The sequence below is a fragment of the Symphalangus syndactylus genome, chromosome 2, assembly GCF_028878055.3.
Source record: "Symphalangus syndactylus isolate Jambi chromosome 2, NHGRI_mSymSyn1-v2.1_pri, whole genome shotgun sequence".
In the NCBI taxonomy this organism is placed as follows: Eukaryota; Metazoa; Chordata; class Mammalia; order Primates; family Hylobatidae; genus Symphalangus; species Symphalangus syndactylus.
Window position 1 is genome coordinate 135876731 of NC_072424.2, and position 17320 is coordinate 135894050.

At 51.3% G+C, this 17320-nt stretch overlaps 1 protein-coding gene across 7 annotated transcripts in view; it reads left to right on the forward strand.

Moving 5' to 3' along the window:
* The window catches only part of SYNJ2 (synaptojanin 2), a 117192-nt gene that overhangs the window by 31427 nt on the left and 68445 nt on the right, over positions 1-17320 (forward strand). For 5 of the 7 annotated variants that reach the window (XM_055268221.2, XM_063632653.1, XM_055268237.2 and 2 more), the window contains exons 2-3: positions 4092-4178; positions 15481-15751. In XM_055268221.2, the coding sequence (XP_055124196.2) occupies positions 4092-4178; positions 15481-15751 (358 nt within the window). The other 2 variants (XM_063632645.1, XM_055268230.2) reach the window with 2 other exon arrangements.

Consider the following 17320-nt stretch of genomic DNA (forward strand, 5'->3'; position numbering starts at 1 on the left):
AAAATTTGCATACAATTTTGGCTGGGCACAGTGGCTCATGCCTGTAATCTCGGCACTTTGGAAGGCTGAGGCGGGCAGATCACTTGAGGTCAGGAGTTCAAGACCAGCCTGGCAACATGGAGAAATGCTGTCCCTATTAAACCTATAAAAAATAGCTGGGTGTGGTGGCGCGCGCCTGTAATCCCAGCTACTTGGGTGGCTGAGGTGGAAGAATTGCTTGAACCCAGGAGGCAGAGGTTGCAGTGAGCTGAGATTGTGCCATTGTACTCCAGTCCAGGCAACACAGCGAGAGACTGTCAAAAAAAAAAAAAGAAAAAGATTGCATACAATTTTGAATACAACTTTGTATACAGATTCCCCCCAGGAGCTATCCCTTGAAGCTCCAGTGGCTGCCAGGGGCCTCCTCTGTCACCCCAGGTGAAGAGCCCTTGTACAGATTAATTCACATTAAGGCTGATGAATGACTGTTTTCCCAGTAAGTCTCCTCGGTCTTTGCCAGGTCCTTAAACCATGTTCAGTGGATCCTCATTTTTTGTGGATTTCATATTTGTAAATTCACCTGCTCTCTAAAATTTGTCACCCCACGATCAGAACTCATAGACACCAGCAGAGTGGCAAAAATGTGTTACCCGATGAGCCTGTTCCCAGCTGAAAAGGATGCTCTGCCATCTTGTTTCAGCCTTTTGCTGTAAACGAGTGTGGTTTTCATGATTTGTTTAGTGCCATGTTTTTCATGTTTTGTGCTTTTTCTTCATGGTTTCACTGTTTGAAAGTGCTGTCTAGTGTTTCCAAGTGCAAGAAGGCAGTGATGTGTGTTTGATAAACTGTATTCAGGTTTGTGCTCTAGTGCCACTGGTTCAGTGTTAACGAATCAACACTGTACAGATGATTCCTGACTTACGTTGGTTCATTCCAGTTATGATTTTTCAACTTTACAACAGTGTGAAAGTGATATGCATTCAGTAGAAACCATCCTTCAAGTACCCGTGGGACCATTCTGTTTTTCACTTTCTGTACAATAGTCTATACATTTCATAAGATATTCAACACTATCAGAAAGTAGGCTTTGTATTTCATGATTTTGCCCAGCTGCAGGCTAATGTAAGCGTTCTGGGTAGGTGGAAGACGGGCTGAGACACATCTCTATGGTGTTTGGTAGGTTAGGTGTATTGAATGCATTGTCAACATAGGATATTTTCAACCTACCTTGGGTTTATCAGGACATGAGCGCATTGTAAGTTGAGGACCATCTGTTTATTCAGTAAGGTGTCTTAAATAGAAAAACACATAAAACAAGTTTATGTATTGATTGGTTGACAAAAATGTTGCAACCCGAGGTTTACAGGAACCTAACTCTGCATTTCCTTTAGGAGTGCTGCTTGCTTCAGTATCTGCTGGTAACTCTATGGAACATAACTACTGTGAATAATGGGAATTGGGTGTATTTTCAAGTTGCTGGCCTCTCCAGCTATGCTGGTAATCAGTCCTGCTCTTTAAATCACATCTTACCATCAGTCCTGCCTAAAGAAATGGAGGAGGGGAGGTCTCTGGTCTTACAGTCTGTCCCGACTCTCTGCCCCACCAGCTATGTCCCGAGCACCAGCCTGGACAGAGCCATCTGTTTGGTGGGTGGTAGCAGGGCGTGTTGTGAGGCCCTGGTGCCTGCCTTCTGTCCTTATGTGCTCGCTAGAGGAGCATGAGGCAGGAGCAGCCAGTCCATGCTGGTTCCTGAGCGAGGCAGCTCTAGGGCTGCCAGCACCCACTCCTGGGGGTCTGAGGGTGGGAAGAGCTTCAGAGGGGAGGATGGGACTGCCTGACTGTATTTCCAATCCCAGTTGGGACTTGTGGTCTGATGAGGACAAGTGCCTTTGAGGGGGATGGGGATGGTTGAGAGGAACCAGGAAATCGAGTCTGTCCTGGAAAATGTGGCATGGTGGATCTTTTGAGTTGGGGTGTTGGGATGTGTGTCAGCTAAAACAAGGTTCACCTGCTTCAAATGTTCATCCAAGCTTTCTACACTCGCCTCTCTCAGTCAACATCTTTAGAGACAGCAGGAAGTGATGAAAGTCAGTTCACAGTCCATCTGCTCTGAGGGCTTGGTATGAGGGGCTGATGTTTTCTGTCATTTTCTCCTTTCTAACATTTCACTTTGGGATCTTAGTTCCTGGTTGAAATTCCTTAACTGTGGGAGTTGAGGCAGTCTAAGAATCCTTTTCGGCCGCTTAAGACAATGAGGTAGAAAGGGAACCAGCTGCCCCTTTTCTTACCTCCATGATGATGTAGAAATGGTTCCATCCAGCCTAAGGGTTCTTCTGGGGCCCAAAGCTCCTCAAGGGCTCTGTGCATAGGATTTAAGGGTTGATTTTCTTGGGTGGGGAGAAAAGTCCATCTTTATTTTTATAAATCCTACCTGAAATGTAGCATTTCCTCTAATTAGGAAGGCAGGCAACAAAACCAGTATGTTAGCTACGTCTGTGACTCTGTCACCAGTGTGGGTTAGCCATATCTCTGACCCTGTCACCAATTGCAATTACAGATGTCTCCACATCACATTAGCGTTGTTTCAGATATCTTGAAATAGCATTTGTTCTCATTACTAGTTTTAAATTAAGGTGGTTAATAGACCCCACTGGATTTTGTGATTTAATATGCTGATAAGGCACATATATTGCTATACTATAACATTTAAAAAATTTTTTGCTAACTAGATTTCAATAAGGTTGGTATTCATGATCGTATTTATTTTCTTGGTTTTTATAACAGCTTTATTGAGATATAATTTCTGTACCATACAACTTACTCATTAAAGTGTACAACTCCATGTTTTTAAAATATATTTTCAGGATTGCACAACCATCACCATCACCACAATCTAATTTTAGAATACTTTTGTCCCCCTTAAAAGAGGCCTCGTACTCATTAGCAATTATCCACATTCCCCCTTTCCCCACTCTCAGCCCCTGGCAACCACAACATCTACTTTCTGTCTCTAGAAATATGCCTGTTCTGGACGTTTCATAGAAATGGAATCTTGTTTTTGAAACAGAGTCTCACTCTGTCACATAGGCTGGAGTGCAGTGGCGTAATCTTGGCTCACTGCAACCTCCACCTCCTGGGTTCAAGCCATTCCCCTGCCTCAGCCTCCCAAGTAGCTGGGACTACAGGCGTGTGCCACCACACCCAGCTAATTTTTGTATTTTTAGTAGAGACAGGGTTTCACTATGTTGCCCAGGCTGGTCTCGAACTTCTGACCTCAGGTGATCTGCCCACCTTTGCCTACCAAAGTGCTGGGGTTACAGGTTACAAAGTGAGCCACTGTGCCCGGCCAAAATGGAATCTTTCTGAGGTCTTTTGTGACTGGCTTTTTTCATGTAGTGTAATGTTTTCAAGGTTCATCTATGTTTGTATTTTGTTCTGTGCACTTAAAACATTATTCTGAGAAGGGGTCTAAAGGCCTGCCCGGTCGTGGCCAGAGGGCCTGTGGCATCATCGGAGAGGTTAGGGCTCCCTGCGCCTAATGGTTCTTCCCTCTGTCAGTTTTGCTTTAAAACTAGTCCATGCCTTGGCTGGGGCATGGACAATCACTGCCAAAGACGCAGCAGGCAAGGCACGCAGCTTGCCTTGGGATGGGTTGGACCCAGGCCCTCGGCACTCAGAGATACTCAGGCACCTCTGACCAGTCTCCCCAAGTTACCACCTCCGCAGGTGCCCTGGGGTGAGTGGGCATCTCCAGGATGTAGCCTCTAGTGGATGATACCCGTGGACAGGGACAGCAAGGTAGAGTAATAGGGCCAGGCCCCAGGGGCCTGCCCCCATCTAGATGCCAGAACCCCAGGACCCCAGCCCCTCCAGCGCCCAGGAAGCTGTCAGCGCTTCCAGAGAGCAAGCTGTTGGTGGGAAGGTCTGAATCTTTGCAGCTCTGTGATTCGCGAATCATAAAACCTCCACACTTGGTGTTTGTGGGCCGAGCTATTGTCTTTGTGTTTGCTTTTTGGAGTGGGTGGGAAGCCAGCTTGGCAAGCCGGGTGTGAATGAACAGGAATGAGCAGGAGACGCTCGCTGATGCCTTCTGTGATGTGTTTCTCCCCCAGCTCCAGAAGAAAAGGAAGTCATTAAAGGACAGTATGGCAAGCTCACGGACGCGTACGGCTGCCTGGGGGAGCTCAGGCTGAAATCTGGTGAGTAGCCGCTCGCTGGAGGAGCAGGCGCCAGGCTCCCCTGTGGGCAGGAGCCTCTGTGTCGGGAGGGGCCTCAGTGCAGGCGTTCTGTTTGACCGCTCTTCGCTCTCTCTTCTTTTTTTTTTTTTTTTTTTCCGAGATGGAGTTTTGCTCTTGTTGCCCAGGCTGGAGTGCAATGGCGCGATCTCGGCTCACTGCAACCTCTGCCTCCCAGGTTCAAGCAATTCTCCTGCCTCAGCCTCCTGAATAGCTGGGACTACAGGCATGCGCCACCACACCCAACTAATTTTTTGTATTTTTAGTAGAGACGGGGTTTTTCCATGTTGGTCAGGCTGGTCTGGAACTCCGACCTCAGGTGGTCCACCTGCCTCAGCCTCCCAAAGTGCTGGGATTACAGCCATGGGCCACCATGCCTGGCCGACCTCTCTTCTCTTTTAAGATGTTTCTTTATGCCTCGGAACCTGCTCCTCCTGCAGGAACCTGCAGGTGGGGAGGTCAAGGTGAGTGTTGCCTGGTTGTCACCTGCCTGTGCTGGGGAGCAGGGTGGGGCTCCCAGCACCCCCACCCTGTGCCAAGGAAGCTTGTCTTCATTGCTTGCCGGTGAGGGCCTAAGTGTTTCGAAAGTCTGGTCTGGGGCTTCTGCCCAGGGCACTGTCTGCAGCACTCTAGAAGCTGTGCCAAGGCGGGTGGGTGAGGACAGAGACCGGGGCAGATGTCGGGGGACACAGGGGTAGGCTGGGAGTTGTCGGCAGGAGAGAAAAGCCACCGACGTGTGACCGTCAGTCAGCGTGGGGTGGGAGGGAGAGGAAGGGACAGTGTGATCTGACTTGCGAAGGGAGAGAACTTCCAGGAAGACGTGGGCATCTCTGCTCACTCTGAGAGACTCGAGGGTGAGCCGGCGGTGGCCGGCTGTCGTGGGGGGTCACAGCCAACCTCAGCTGTTCCTGGAGCTCGGGAGCCCTGGGGCTTTAGGTTCCACCACCCGTTTCCTTCCTCCTCTCTCAGGGCCCCCCTTGCCATCTGTGACCTGGCTGTGGACATCTCCTGTGACTTTTGGGGCCGAGACAAGAGCCCAGTCGCATTCCTGATTTTCGGTCCCACCTGGCTGAGATGGGAATGGCTGTATAGGTTGTCTGAATTTGGGCTTTCCCTGAGCCAAGCGCACACCTCCCTTCCCTGCTCACAGCGGCTGTTTTCAGAGACTGAGGATTTTTAAAGCTGCCAGAAAAGCACGGTTACGTTGGCCATTCCTTTTCTGGGTGTTTTCTGTCATGGAATGTTTTTCCCTGAACTGTGATGATTGCAGTGATCATTTCCAAATAGCATTTAGGAAAAATACACGGTACCCACATGACAAAGTGCATTTATGAAATGTCTGTTTCATGCCAAGAGCTAGACATACATTCACTTATTTAATCCTAAAAATAGGCTACTGTGATAATGCATCTTTGTCCCTGTTTACAGTAAAGAGAACAGGCTCAGAAGCTTCAAGCAACTTGCCTTAGATCAGAAGCTTAGCTGGGGTTCGAACCCGGATCCAGCCGCCTCCAAGCGCTTGCTTTTTCTGTGAAAATGTGTGAGCTGCCGAGGGTTTTCTGCAGGACTTTCCACTCTGCAGCGATCTTCCTGAAGTTGCAGAAAATCCCTGTGGCCCTTGCCTTCCATGGTGATGGCCGTAAGGATGGTGGCCTGCACCTGCATAGCACTCACTTAGGAACTTGTTAACGCGGCTCCCGTGGCCACCTGTGCTGTTGTCACCCTGCCTTGCAGGTGTGGCAGGGATGCCACGTTCCATCCATGCTGATGCCCCTTTTCCCACATGGTGGCATCTGGGCCCCCAGGATGCCTCACAGTCTTGGAATCTTTCAGTTATAGTTGGCAGCTGCTTTTGGTCCATACGTGAATGACTCATTTCGCATCCGACAGGGACTGGGATTCAGTGAATTACAGTAACCGGCTCAAGGTCACGCCATTCTCAAGTGGTGCCCTGGGTTTTAAACTCATGCCTTGCAGCACCAGGGACTGCCTTCAATTACCAGGCTGTTCTCCTTTCTGAAAGGGACAGGTGGCTGGGCTGACAAGGGGGACAGGAAGTGCAGTACCTTCCCCCATCCCAGGGGAAAAGTGTTTTTTCCCAGGGCTGTGATCTAAGATCAGCTGTGGGAAATTGGTCCTACCCAGGAAGGGTGGCAGCCCCAAAGATGTCTTATCAGAGCGAACCAGGGTATCTGCGGGGGTCAGCAGGGTCTTCGGGGCAGGGAGTGCACAGAGAGGAGACCGCCTCCCAGGGCTGCCCTAGGCGAGGCCTCCTCCCTGCCTTCAGCCAGTCCCTGCCACCCCACACCCCACAGAAGGGAATGAGGCTTCTTGTGGGCCATGTGAGACCAGCCCAGCTCCAAGGCTTTGGGTGCCCCCAACCCCTGCCCACCTGTGAGTCACCCTCCGGGTGGGTTGGAGTTTCTCTGAATGTGGTGCGTATGAGTTTGACTTTGGCGATGTCAGGATAATTTGGTCTGTTTTCAACACATTCTGGAAAGTACCCTAAGCGTCTGAAGGGTGGAAGGATTGGGCTTTAAATCAAGTTTTTCCAGTCCCCATTAGTTACCTTAAGGGGCGTTTGACTTTAACTTGATTTTCTTTTTCCTCTGTAAGTCCCTGACCCAGAACTGTGATCTGTTGTTTTCTTTTGTGTTTTCAGCTGTTGAGCATATTTGGCAACACAGAGTGTCGCTACAACTGTGTGACTCCACCTGTGTGACTGACTCTGTATGACTGACTCCACCTGTGTGACTCCAGTTGTGTGACCAGCTACAACTGTGTAACTGACTCCAATTGTGTGACTTAACTCTACCTGTGTGACTCTGTGGACTGGCTCTAACTGTGTGACTCCAACTATGACTCCATCTGTATGACTGACCTCACCTGTGTGACCTCCACCTGTGTGACCCCCACCTGTGTGACTCTAACTGTGGACTGACTCTAACTATGTGGCTGACTCCAACTGTGTGACTAACTCCACCTGTATGACTCCAACTATATGATTGACTTCAACCATGTGACCCCACCTGTGTGACTCCATCTGTGTGATTCCAGTTGTGTGACTGACTCTGTATGACTCCACCTGTGTGACTGACTTCAACTATGTGATTCCAGTTGTGTGACTGATTTCAACTGCGTGGTTAACTCCACTGCTGACTGACTCCAACCGCGTGACCCCAGCTGTGTGACTCCACGTATGTGACCCCAGCTGTAGGACTCTAGCTTTCAGTTGCCACGAAGACAACCAGCTGAGTCAGGAGTGGGCCTCCCTTTCAATGTTTTTAGCTAAGGATCTCTGTACAAAGAAAGAGGCTTCCCCACAGGCTCTTAATTTGGGACAAGTTTTCCCTTAGTTTGGGACAAATTTCAATCTACCTAAATTAGCCTTTTACATTAGAAATTGAGAAACATGCACAAAAATTCATAAAAGCTTTTTTCCAGGTTCCAAGGTTTTTGTGGAAAGCCCAAAGTCCCCCCCGCCTTCCTGAAATGCCAGCAGGAAGGGGTTGGAGCTCCCGTGATTAGCCAGGCAGTCAGGCTTCCTAAAGTTTACACAATACAAAGAATAGAAAGTGAGAATGTAGCAGAAAAAAGAACTTATCCCAATGATTATAGCAATTTAAATTCTCTTGAACCCAAGCTCTCAAGGCCTCCCTGTTTTATAGCCTCAAGGGACTCTATTCCTATCCCAGACTATTGTGTCTCCTGGAGTTGTGCAGTGCACAACCTGTGAAGCTGTACACGACAGCCCTATAAATTCTCTAGCAGACAGCCCTCCTAGATTCTAGTTGCCACTTCGCAGCTGAACTGCATTTAATCTCTCTAGGACTGTTTTCCCATCTGTAAACCTGGGAAAACTGCCTCATCTCTATTGCCTAGTTCTTAGGAGGTCCACATGAGCAATGCACATGCTAGCCTTGAAGAGTGTGGAGTGCTCCTCCAACACCAGGCGGGCTGGCCACGGGCAGTTTCTTAGAGTGTGGCCTGGGGACACTGCCACCACTGAGAAGCTCTGCTGTCTCTCCTCTGTCCCTGGGAGGGCTGGAGGGAGGAGGGTGCTGAGTGAGAGGGACCTGGCCTGCAGAGGGCTGCGGATGAGGTGTGAGCTGGAGGGCCAGGCTGTGTGACCTCGGGGTGTAGACTCCTGGTGGGTGGCCCCTCTGCACAGGCTAGCAGAGGGCTGTTTTCATGGGCAGTCACTTCAGAAGGAGAATGCTCTGGAGGGGAGTTTGAACCCTTAGTCTTTTGGAATGCAGTGTTCTCTAGCAAGTCTTGAAGCGAACTGGCCTTTGTCAGTCTTAGATTAATTTAATTCCTGTGCCCAGTGGTGGGATATTACCAAGATAGTTGACACCCAGCTCCCTGAGGGGGAAGCTCTGAGATGATGCAGCATTTGCCAGTTTCCAAGGTGTAAATTCACGGGCCAGGGCTGATTTCAGGTTCCCAGCGTGGAGCTGGGGAAGGATCCGCACCAGGGGTGCTCACTGCGAGTGTTCACTGCTGCAGCCACCGCTGCCTACGCCTCCCTCATGTTCTGCAGCGGGGAGGTGGGAGAAGGCCCTGAGACCACGCCACGTGGGCACACAGTACTTAGGGTTCTGAACCTGTGGGTGGCGGGGGAGGCTCAAGGGTCATCTGGTCGAAGCTTCCCCCTTCACAGGTGGGAAAGCCTAGACGTCTTAAGTCCTTTGTTTGGAGCTTTAAGTCTGAGGGTGTCTGTGTGAGCAGAAGGACAGATAGGATGGCTGGAGGGACCCCAGGGTTGGGATTGGCACAGACCAGGCTGGGAAGGTGAACTCAGAGCTGAGACAACACAAGGAAATGCCAGCCCAGAGCCCAGTGGGAGGCCTGGGGTGGTCCCGCTAAACAGGGCCTTGTGTCTGCGAGCCACGTATCATGACCCCAGCAGCCAGCTTTCCTGGCCTGATAACAAATGGCCTAGGACCTGCCGCTGGCCCTCACCTCCCTCAGCCTCACTCTGCCAGCTCCCTCTGACCCACGCGTGGCTTTGCTTTGGCCAGAGCCCTGGAACCAAAGCCTTTTACCTGGAGGGGACATCGAGACTACTGGCACATCCTCCTGGGAGGCCCAGAGAGGGTAAGAGCCTTGCCTGAGGCCACACAGGCCCCTGGAGGTGTGCAGAGCCTGGAGCCCCAGTCTTCTGAGTTTTGTTTTTCCCCTTGCTATGAGATCCTTGATAGTTTCAGGGCCCTGGTCTCTCCCTCAGCTGAGGACTGCCAAGACCCCCGCAAGCCTAGTTAGCTTCTTGGCTGTCAGAGAATTGATCCTGCCTCACAAAAACAAATCCTGTGCTCTAGGTGAGCATCAGGAGGGGCCTCACACACCTGGGGCAGGTGGAGACCAGTGGCCTGTACCACACTGACAGGTGGCCCGGGAGTCAGCGACCCCCCACAGCCTGGTGCTAGGCTCGAACCAGGACACTTTCCTTAAAACTCACAGTACAGGCCGGGCATGGTGGCTCATACCTGTAATCCTAGCACCTTAGGGGAACAAGGCAGGAGGATCACTTGAGCCTAGAAGTTCAAGACCAGCTTGGGCTATGTAGCAAGACCATGTCTCTACACAGCAGTGGTATTTACAGCACCATGCCAGGAGCAGTGGTGCACACCTGTAGTCCCAGCTACTTGAGAGGCTGAGGTGGGAGGATCGCGGGAACCCAGAAAGGGGAGGTTTCAGTGTGCTGAGATCAAGTCACTGCACTCCATCCTGGGTGACAGTGCAAGACCCTGTCTCTAAATTAAAAAAAAAAAAAAAGCAAACAAAAAACCCATGGTATACAGAGAACACAGTCAGGCAGTCAGGCTGTCAATGAGATTGGGCAGGACACAGTGAGGCTGGGATTGAAGGAGGAGGAAGCCATCAGTGCTGGGTCAGGTAGGCAGGGCGGGGCCTTCCCAGAGAGGCAGCGCGCCACATAGCAGTCCTGAGGTTTGGGTAAGGCTCTTCCACGGAGGCCTCTGTGGTTACACCCGTCCCACCAACTGTCCGGGACACACAGGCAGGGGCAGTTCTAAGGAAAAGTTTCCAGGTCCTTGGCTTTTTTCTATCATCAAGCACCTGTGATGGAGGACAGGGTTCCTGTTTCCCTCTGAGGTTGCCCTGCTTCCATGTTAAGGTAGAGGGCAGGCCCTTCTCTCTTCTGGAAGCTCACCATGTGCCATGCTCCAGGAAGTAACTCCCCCTAGGATTCCAGACAAAGGGACAGTTCAAAAGCTTGTCAACAGCATTGAAATAAGGTCAGGACTAGGTAGCAATCTGTGTGCAAGTCAGGTGATGTCCAGTTGTTTGCTTCCCCCATAATGGGAGGAGAATTTAATTGGGGTATCAGCTGACGCATTAGCAACCAATTTGTCATCAGGTTATTGTCATTTCTTAGCGCTAACTCAGAAGGACTTTGAAGAATTGAGTGACATTTCTACAATGAAGCCCTTTCCATTCCCGTCTATTTATTAATGTGAACAGGATTTTTTAGTGTTTGCGTCTACAAAAACGAAAACTAGAATTAGAATTGGTGCAGAACCTACTTTCATTCCTTCAATAAATATGTATTCATCTCATTAAGAGATGCCTTTCCAACACACTATGACTTTTCGTATCAAATGATTATTTGTCGGCCAGGCATGGTGGCTCACGCCTGTAATCCCAGCACTTTGGGAGGCCAAGGTGGGTGGACCACTAGAGGTCAGGAGTTCTAGACCAGCCCAGTCAACATGGTGAAACCCCATCTCTACTAAAACTACAAAAATTAGCTGGGCATAGGGGCTCATGCCTGTAATCCCGGCTACTCAGGAGGCTGAGGCAGTGAACCTGAAAGGCGGAAGTTGAACCTGGGAGACAGAGGTTGCAGTGAGTCGAGATTGTGCCACTGCACTCTAGCCTGGGCGACAGAGCAAGACTGTCACTTCCCAAAGACCCCACCTCCTAAAACCATCGCCTTGGGTGTTCATACTTCAGCATATTAATTTGGGGGTGCACACATTCAGCCAATATCAGGTACACTGGTTGACCACACTCTTAAAGGGGACAGCCAAAAAAAATTATTTGGCAAAGTGTTTTATTTACATTGTATTGTTTACATTGTTTGACCAATTAGGTATCATTGGAATGATAAACCAGAAGGCTCTCTTTTTAAACACTTGGAGTTGAGGAACACACGGCTGCAGGGGCTGATGGGGTGATCAGGACAGGACGTAGAAGCACCAAATACGCTACATTAGGATGGAATTCTGAAGAGGGAGGACTGGAAATATGAGTGAAAGTTCCACGTGGGAAGAAAGAGCATGCTCCTGCAATCCTGTAAATAATAGATGGCGAGGAGTATCACGTTACTGTGTAGATTCCATGGGATACTGACAAGAGGCTCCCAGAGTTTTAGTTTTACATGTCAATATTTAGAATACGCTGCACAATATATTATTTACAGCCATTTCAACTACCGATGAAAAGCTTCAATGGCAGTTTTAAAATGGGCAGGGAATGCTGTCTGAGTCCAGTGTGTTGCTGTGACAAAGTTCCGTAGTAGACGAGGTGGCTTATCAGCAACAGACATTTATTTCACGCAGTTCTGGAGGCTGGAAGTCTGAGACCAGTGGCCCGCAGATTGGCCAGCTGTGAGGACCTGCTTCTTGCTTCATAGATGCTGCCTTTTCTCTGCATCTGACATGGTGGGAGAGGTGCAGGAGCTCTCTGGGCACAAATCCCATTCATGAGGGCTCCACTGCCATGACCCAGTCACCTCCCAAATACCCCACCTCCTCAACCCATCGCCTTGGGTGTTCATACTCCAGCATATTAACTTGGGGGTGCACACATTCAGCCAATAGCAGGTACACTGGTTGACCACACTCTTTTAAAGGGTATAGTAGGCCAGGTGCAGTGGTTCATGCCTGTAATCCCAGCACTTTGGGAGGCTGAGGCAGGTGAATCACCTGAGGTCAGGAGTTCGAGACCAGCCTGGCCAACATGGTAAAACCCCATCTCTACCAAAAATACAAAAAATTAGCCGGTATAATCCCAGCTACTCGGGAGGCTGAGGCAGGTGAATTACTTCAACCCAGGAGGCGGAGGTAGCAGTGAGCTGAGATTGCGCCACTGCACTCCAGCCTGGGCAACGAGTGAAACTTCGTCTCAAAAAAAAAAAAAAAATAACCGGGCGTGGCGGCTCACACCTGTAATCCCAGCACTTTGGGAGGCCGAGGCAGGCAGATCACCTGAGGTCGGGAGTTTGAGACCAGCCTGACCTGCATGGAGAAATCCCATCTCTACTAAAAATACAAAATTAGCTGGGCGTGGTGGCGCATGCCTGTAATCCCAGCTACCCCAGAGGCTGAGGCAGGAGAATCACTAGAACCTGGGAGGCAGAGGTTGCGGTGAGCCGAGATCACACCATTGCACTCCAGCTTGGGCAACAAGTGCAAAACTCCGTCTCAATAAATAATACATACATGCATGCATACATAATACATACATGCATGCATACATACATACATACAAGGGTACAGCAAACTAATCTGATTGGAAACTACTGGATTTTGGGGCTAGATGGAGCATGGGCTTAAAGTGAAACCTACGTTTGTGTTTTGGCTCCAACACAGACTAGCTGTGTGCTTGGGCGGGTGATTCAGCTTCCCTGGGGGACAGTCATGCGTGTGTGAAATGGCAGTGGTAGCCCTGAGACAGCAGCATGGGTAAGCAGGCTGGCAATGTCATCTGCAAGGAGGTATAATTAGGAGCATCAGCTCTGGGGCCAGACTTGGCTTGAGTAACTTGCCCAGGCACTGTAGCTAGAAAGTGGATTTGGATCCCAGCTCCCAGCTCTGTCACCTTGGGCAGGCTGCTTAACCTCTCTGTGCCTCTGTTTCCCCCCCTGTGAGATGGGGCTGGTAAGGGCGCCCCTTGCGGTGGGCGAGAGGATGGAGTCCGCGCCTGTACAGCTCCCCTGCCTCCACTGCGCTCACCAGATACCGGCTCTCCTCACTCCCCTGTACCACTCCCGACCCCCTCCTCCCTGGACCCAGGAGCCCCAGTGCTCTGTGGCAATGCTGTTGTTAAGAGCCTCTCCTGGCTGCTACAGTGCTCCTCTCCCCAGCCTCCCCCAGGCCGTGGTCCTGCCCAGGAAATGCAACCTGGGACTGTTGCCAGGCACTCAGGCTCCCCCACGCGGAGGCTGTTGAGGAAGTGGTGCTAGAAATCAACTCATGACTCTCATGGAGTGATGTCATGCAAAATTTTCCATAGCTCTTGCAGCCACAGGGGCCATCCTCCTGCCTCCCCGAGGGCACTTCTGCTGAACTGTGCTTTTCCCTGCACTGAGTGTGTCAGAAGAGGCAGGTGGGTGCCGGGAGCGCTCTGTGGCCAAGGCTCTGATCACAGGCTGCCAACCCCGGAACCCCACCTATCCTACTTGAGAAGCTGAACTCTGACCCCTGTCCCTGTCCCCAGTGTGATAACTTCCTTTGTTCTTAGGTGGTTTTGAGGTGGTTTCCTGAGGATGTGTCTGGGGAGATGTGATGGGATCAATCCCCCCGCCCTGCTGGCAGCCCCACCCCGTGGCATAGCAGCAGGCCCCTGGGAGCCCTGAGCGCTCATTAAAGGAACGCACTTTAATGACAGCCACACGCCTCCCTGCCACAAGCAGCGCTCTTCTCCCTATGAAGTGTGATGAGGAAATTGGGGTGAGAGGGTGGTGGAATTGGTTGTTTTGGGGTCTCTTCCTGGAGTGTGGAGAGATCTGAACCATCTCCAGACCATGGCTGTAGACAGCGGCCCCTGATCGTTCACAGATGTCGCTGGGCGGATCCTTCAGACCTCAGCGGGGTGGGAAGAGTGTCCTTGGGACTACAGCCCTGCCAGATCCCAAAGGCCAGTTCCTACCCGATGATCCCTTGGGCCCCGACCGGAAAGTGAGGCACGGCGCCGCCAGGCACCCCCGATACGCAGCGTGTTATAAAGTGCCCTTGTGAGCAGCGGGGGATAGGCAACAGGAAACCAGCCGTCAGCGACAGCGAGGTGGTGCCCCAGACAGGGCTGCATCATTCGCCTGGCTGCAGGGTCCTAGGTCGTCTTGGTAGCATTTGGCAGGAATTCATTTAGGAAGCATGCAGCAAACCGAGTGTGTGTGGTGCTGGGAGATGACGATGAAATGGCCCTGCCCCCAAGGAAGCCCCTCTCCTGGGGGCACAGGTGGGGAAGGAGGTCATGAACTTTTTGTGTGTGACAACTGCTGATGGGAATGCTATTGGCATGTACAAGGGGTGCCTGTCCGTGTCTTGGGAGAGCAAGGAAGGCTTCCTGGAGGAGCTGCTGCCAAGTTGGCCAAGAAGGATGAGGAGTTCTTCTGGAGAAGTGGGGAGGGCAGAGGCAGGAAGATCCCTATGGAGCATGTGGGGACGCTCGTGTTCTTCCAGAGGATGGAATGCTGGGCCCGAAGCTCGAAGTATTGTTAGGGCAGAGACAGGCGAGAGGTGCGTGGAGAAGGGGTCATGGAGGTCTTGTTTGGCAGATGGTGGTGGGACGTCCCAGGCAGGGGGAGCATCTTGGGCAAGAGTCCAGGGTGCGAGGTCATGCTTATGGCACATTGGACCAGCTGGAGGACAGCCAGCTCAGGAGAGCAGCCGGCCGGGGTGTCTGCCCACGTGTGGGGCAGGGACGGGCTGTAGCGGGGAGGGCTTTGGGAGTTCTGTCACAGTCCTGCAGGGAGTGGGAGCTGCGCAGGAAGGAAGGGAGGAGCGGCTGTGATCCAATGGCTTTGGGAAGGCCACTCCTGTGACGGAGTGGGGGAAAACAGACCCCAGGCCAGGGGTCCTGAGTCAAGGCAGTGGCTGAGGAGGCATTGGGGAAGGTGATTTGGACAGGCTTTGGGGGCAGGTCCTGGGGGTCTGGAAGGGCTCTGGGCCAGGAATTTTCAGACTCCTGGGGGCATCAGAATCAACTGGAGGGCTTGTTAAAGCAAAGCTTGCCCCCAGCCCCAGGCAGCTGGGTGGCAGGGATCTGCATTTCTAACAGGCTCCCAGGGAATGCTGACTTGCTGGCCAGGGTCCCACACTTTGAGAAGCCCCGCCTGAGGCTTACGGGACAGGGCAGATTCTTGAGCCATTGAGTTGGGCAATGCCATGGGAAGTTGCAGGTGCACAGGCGTTGCCTTCCTGACTGCGGTTGAACCTGGGCTCCGTTTGTCCCCTTGGAGCTCCAGGCGGCCAGGCCGGCTTCGACCCTGAACTCTCCTGTCTGATTTCGTTTCCAGGTGGCACGTCTCTGAGCTTCCTGGTGTTGGTGACAGGCTGCACATCTGTAGGCAGAATTCCAGATGCTGAAATCTACAAAATCACCGCCACTGACTTTTACCCTCTTCAGGAAGAGGCCAAGGAGGAGGAACGCCTCATAGCTTTGAAGAAAATCCTCAGCTCGGGGGTGTTCTATTTCTCATGGCCAAACGACGGGTCTCGCTTTGACCTGACTGTCCGCACGCAGAAGCAGGGGGATGACAGCTCTGAATGGGGGAACTCCTTTTTCTGGTGAGGCCCTGGGTCCCCTGCAGAGGGTGGGCCCTGGTTGGCACCTGAGGCATTGACCTCCACTTGCACCACCCCCGGGTTATGGGGCACCTCTGGAGAGTTAGGACCCAGGCCTGCTCTCAGCACAATGAGAGGAAAACTAACCCTGAACTCCCCGCCACCCCCCACCCCTGGCTCCTGGAATGTGTTCCGTGTAGATTTGGAAAAGAAACCTGGGCCAGGCATGGTGGCTCATGCCTGTAATCCCAGCACTTTGGGAGGCTGAGGCAGGTGGATCACTTGAGGTAAGGAGTTTGAGACAAGCCTGGCCAACATGGCGAAACCCCATCTCTACTAAAAATACAAAAAAAAAAAAGAAAAAATTACCTGGGCATGGTGGCAGGTGCCTGTAATCCCAGCTACTCGGGAGCCTGAGGCAGGAGAATTTCTTAAACCCAGGAAACGGAGGTTGCAGTGAGCCAAGATGGTGCTATTACACTCCACCCTGGGCGACAGAGCAAGACTCTGTCTCAAAAAAAAAAAAAAAGAAAGAAAGAAAAGAAATCCTGTTCCATAAGTAAAAAACGCAAGAGCCGACGAGTGCTTTCCTCAGTCCCGGGTGCCGAGCTCAGTGCTTCTGCCTGGATTCACTCTTTCAGTCTTCTCAATCATGGTTACCTCCAGTGTGCAGCTGTTTACCGCTGATGTTTATAAAGCACTGTGTTCGGGTCACCATGCTAAGATCTCTCTGCTGGTAATAACTCATCCTTATTATAAAAACCTTTATAATAATTATGCAGAGGCTCTGTTAGCCCATTTTACAGATAGAGAGACTGAGGCATGAATAGTCGAGGGAATTTTGCCAAACTCCACACACTTAGTAAGTGGCAGAGCCAGGATTTGAACCCAGGCATTCTGGCTCCAGGTCCCAAGCTGGTAATCACAACGCTAAACCAGTCCCATCAATGGGGAAGCTGAGTCACCCTGCTCAAGGGGACTTGTAGCAATGCACTAAGACTAGTCCCAGAGCCCAGGCAGAGATGGCTGGATTTCTGTATGTTTAAGATCTCCTGGTGCTTTTTCACTCCACAGCAGGACAGAGACAAGAGTGGACAACCCTGTAAATATGTAAATTATCTATTGCCCTTTCTGGACATAATGCTGTTTCTGTCAGATTCGCACTGATGCCTAGAGATGCCAGGCAGAAGCAAAAGTGAGGAAAGTCCTGCCGTGGGAGTGGTTCCAATGAACCTCATCTAATGTAATGTTTCAGAATCCAGTGTCTGCCTTTTGAAGCTATATCAGTTTTCCCAGCTCTGAGACGGGACTCGTGAGGTTTATTTCTGACCTGTTTGTGCCTCTCTCCCTTTGCCAGAGGCGTCCATAGGTTTTCATCTGGCCTTGGTGCTTTGGACGCCCCAGAAGTGAATTCCTGATTTCTGCTGGGAGAAGAGGACCCTCCCCACATCCCTGTGTCCATCCCAACGCTCCCCACCCCCACATCCTCTTTGGTTCTCTGGTATTGTGGATATTTGGGGGCAGTAATGTGCCCAGACTTCAAAATGCATGTGAATCAAGGCTGGGCGTGGT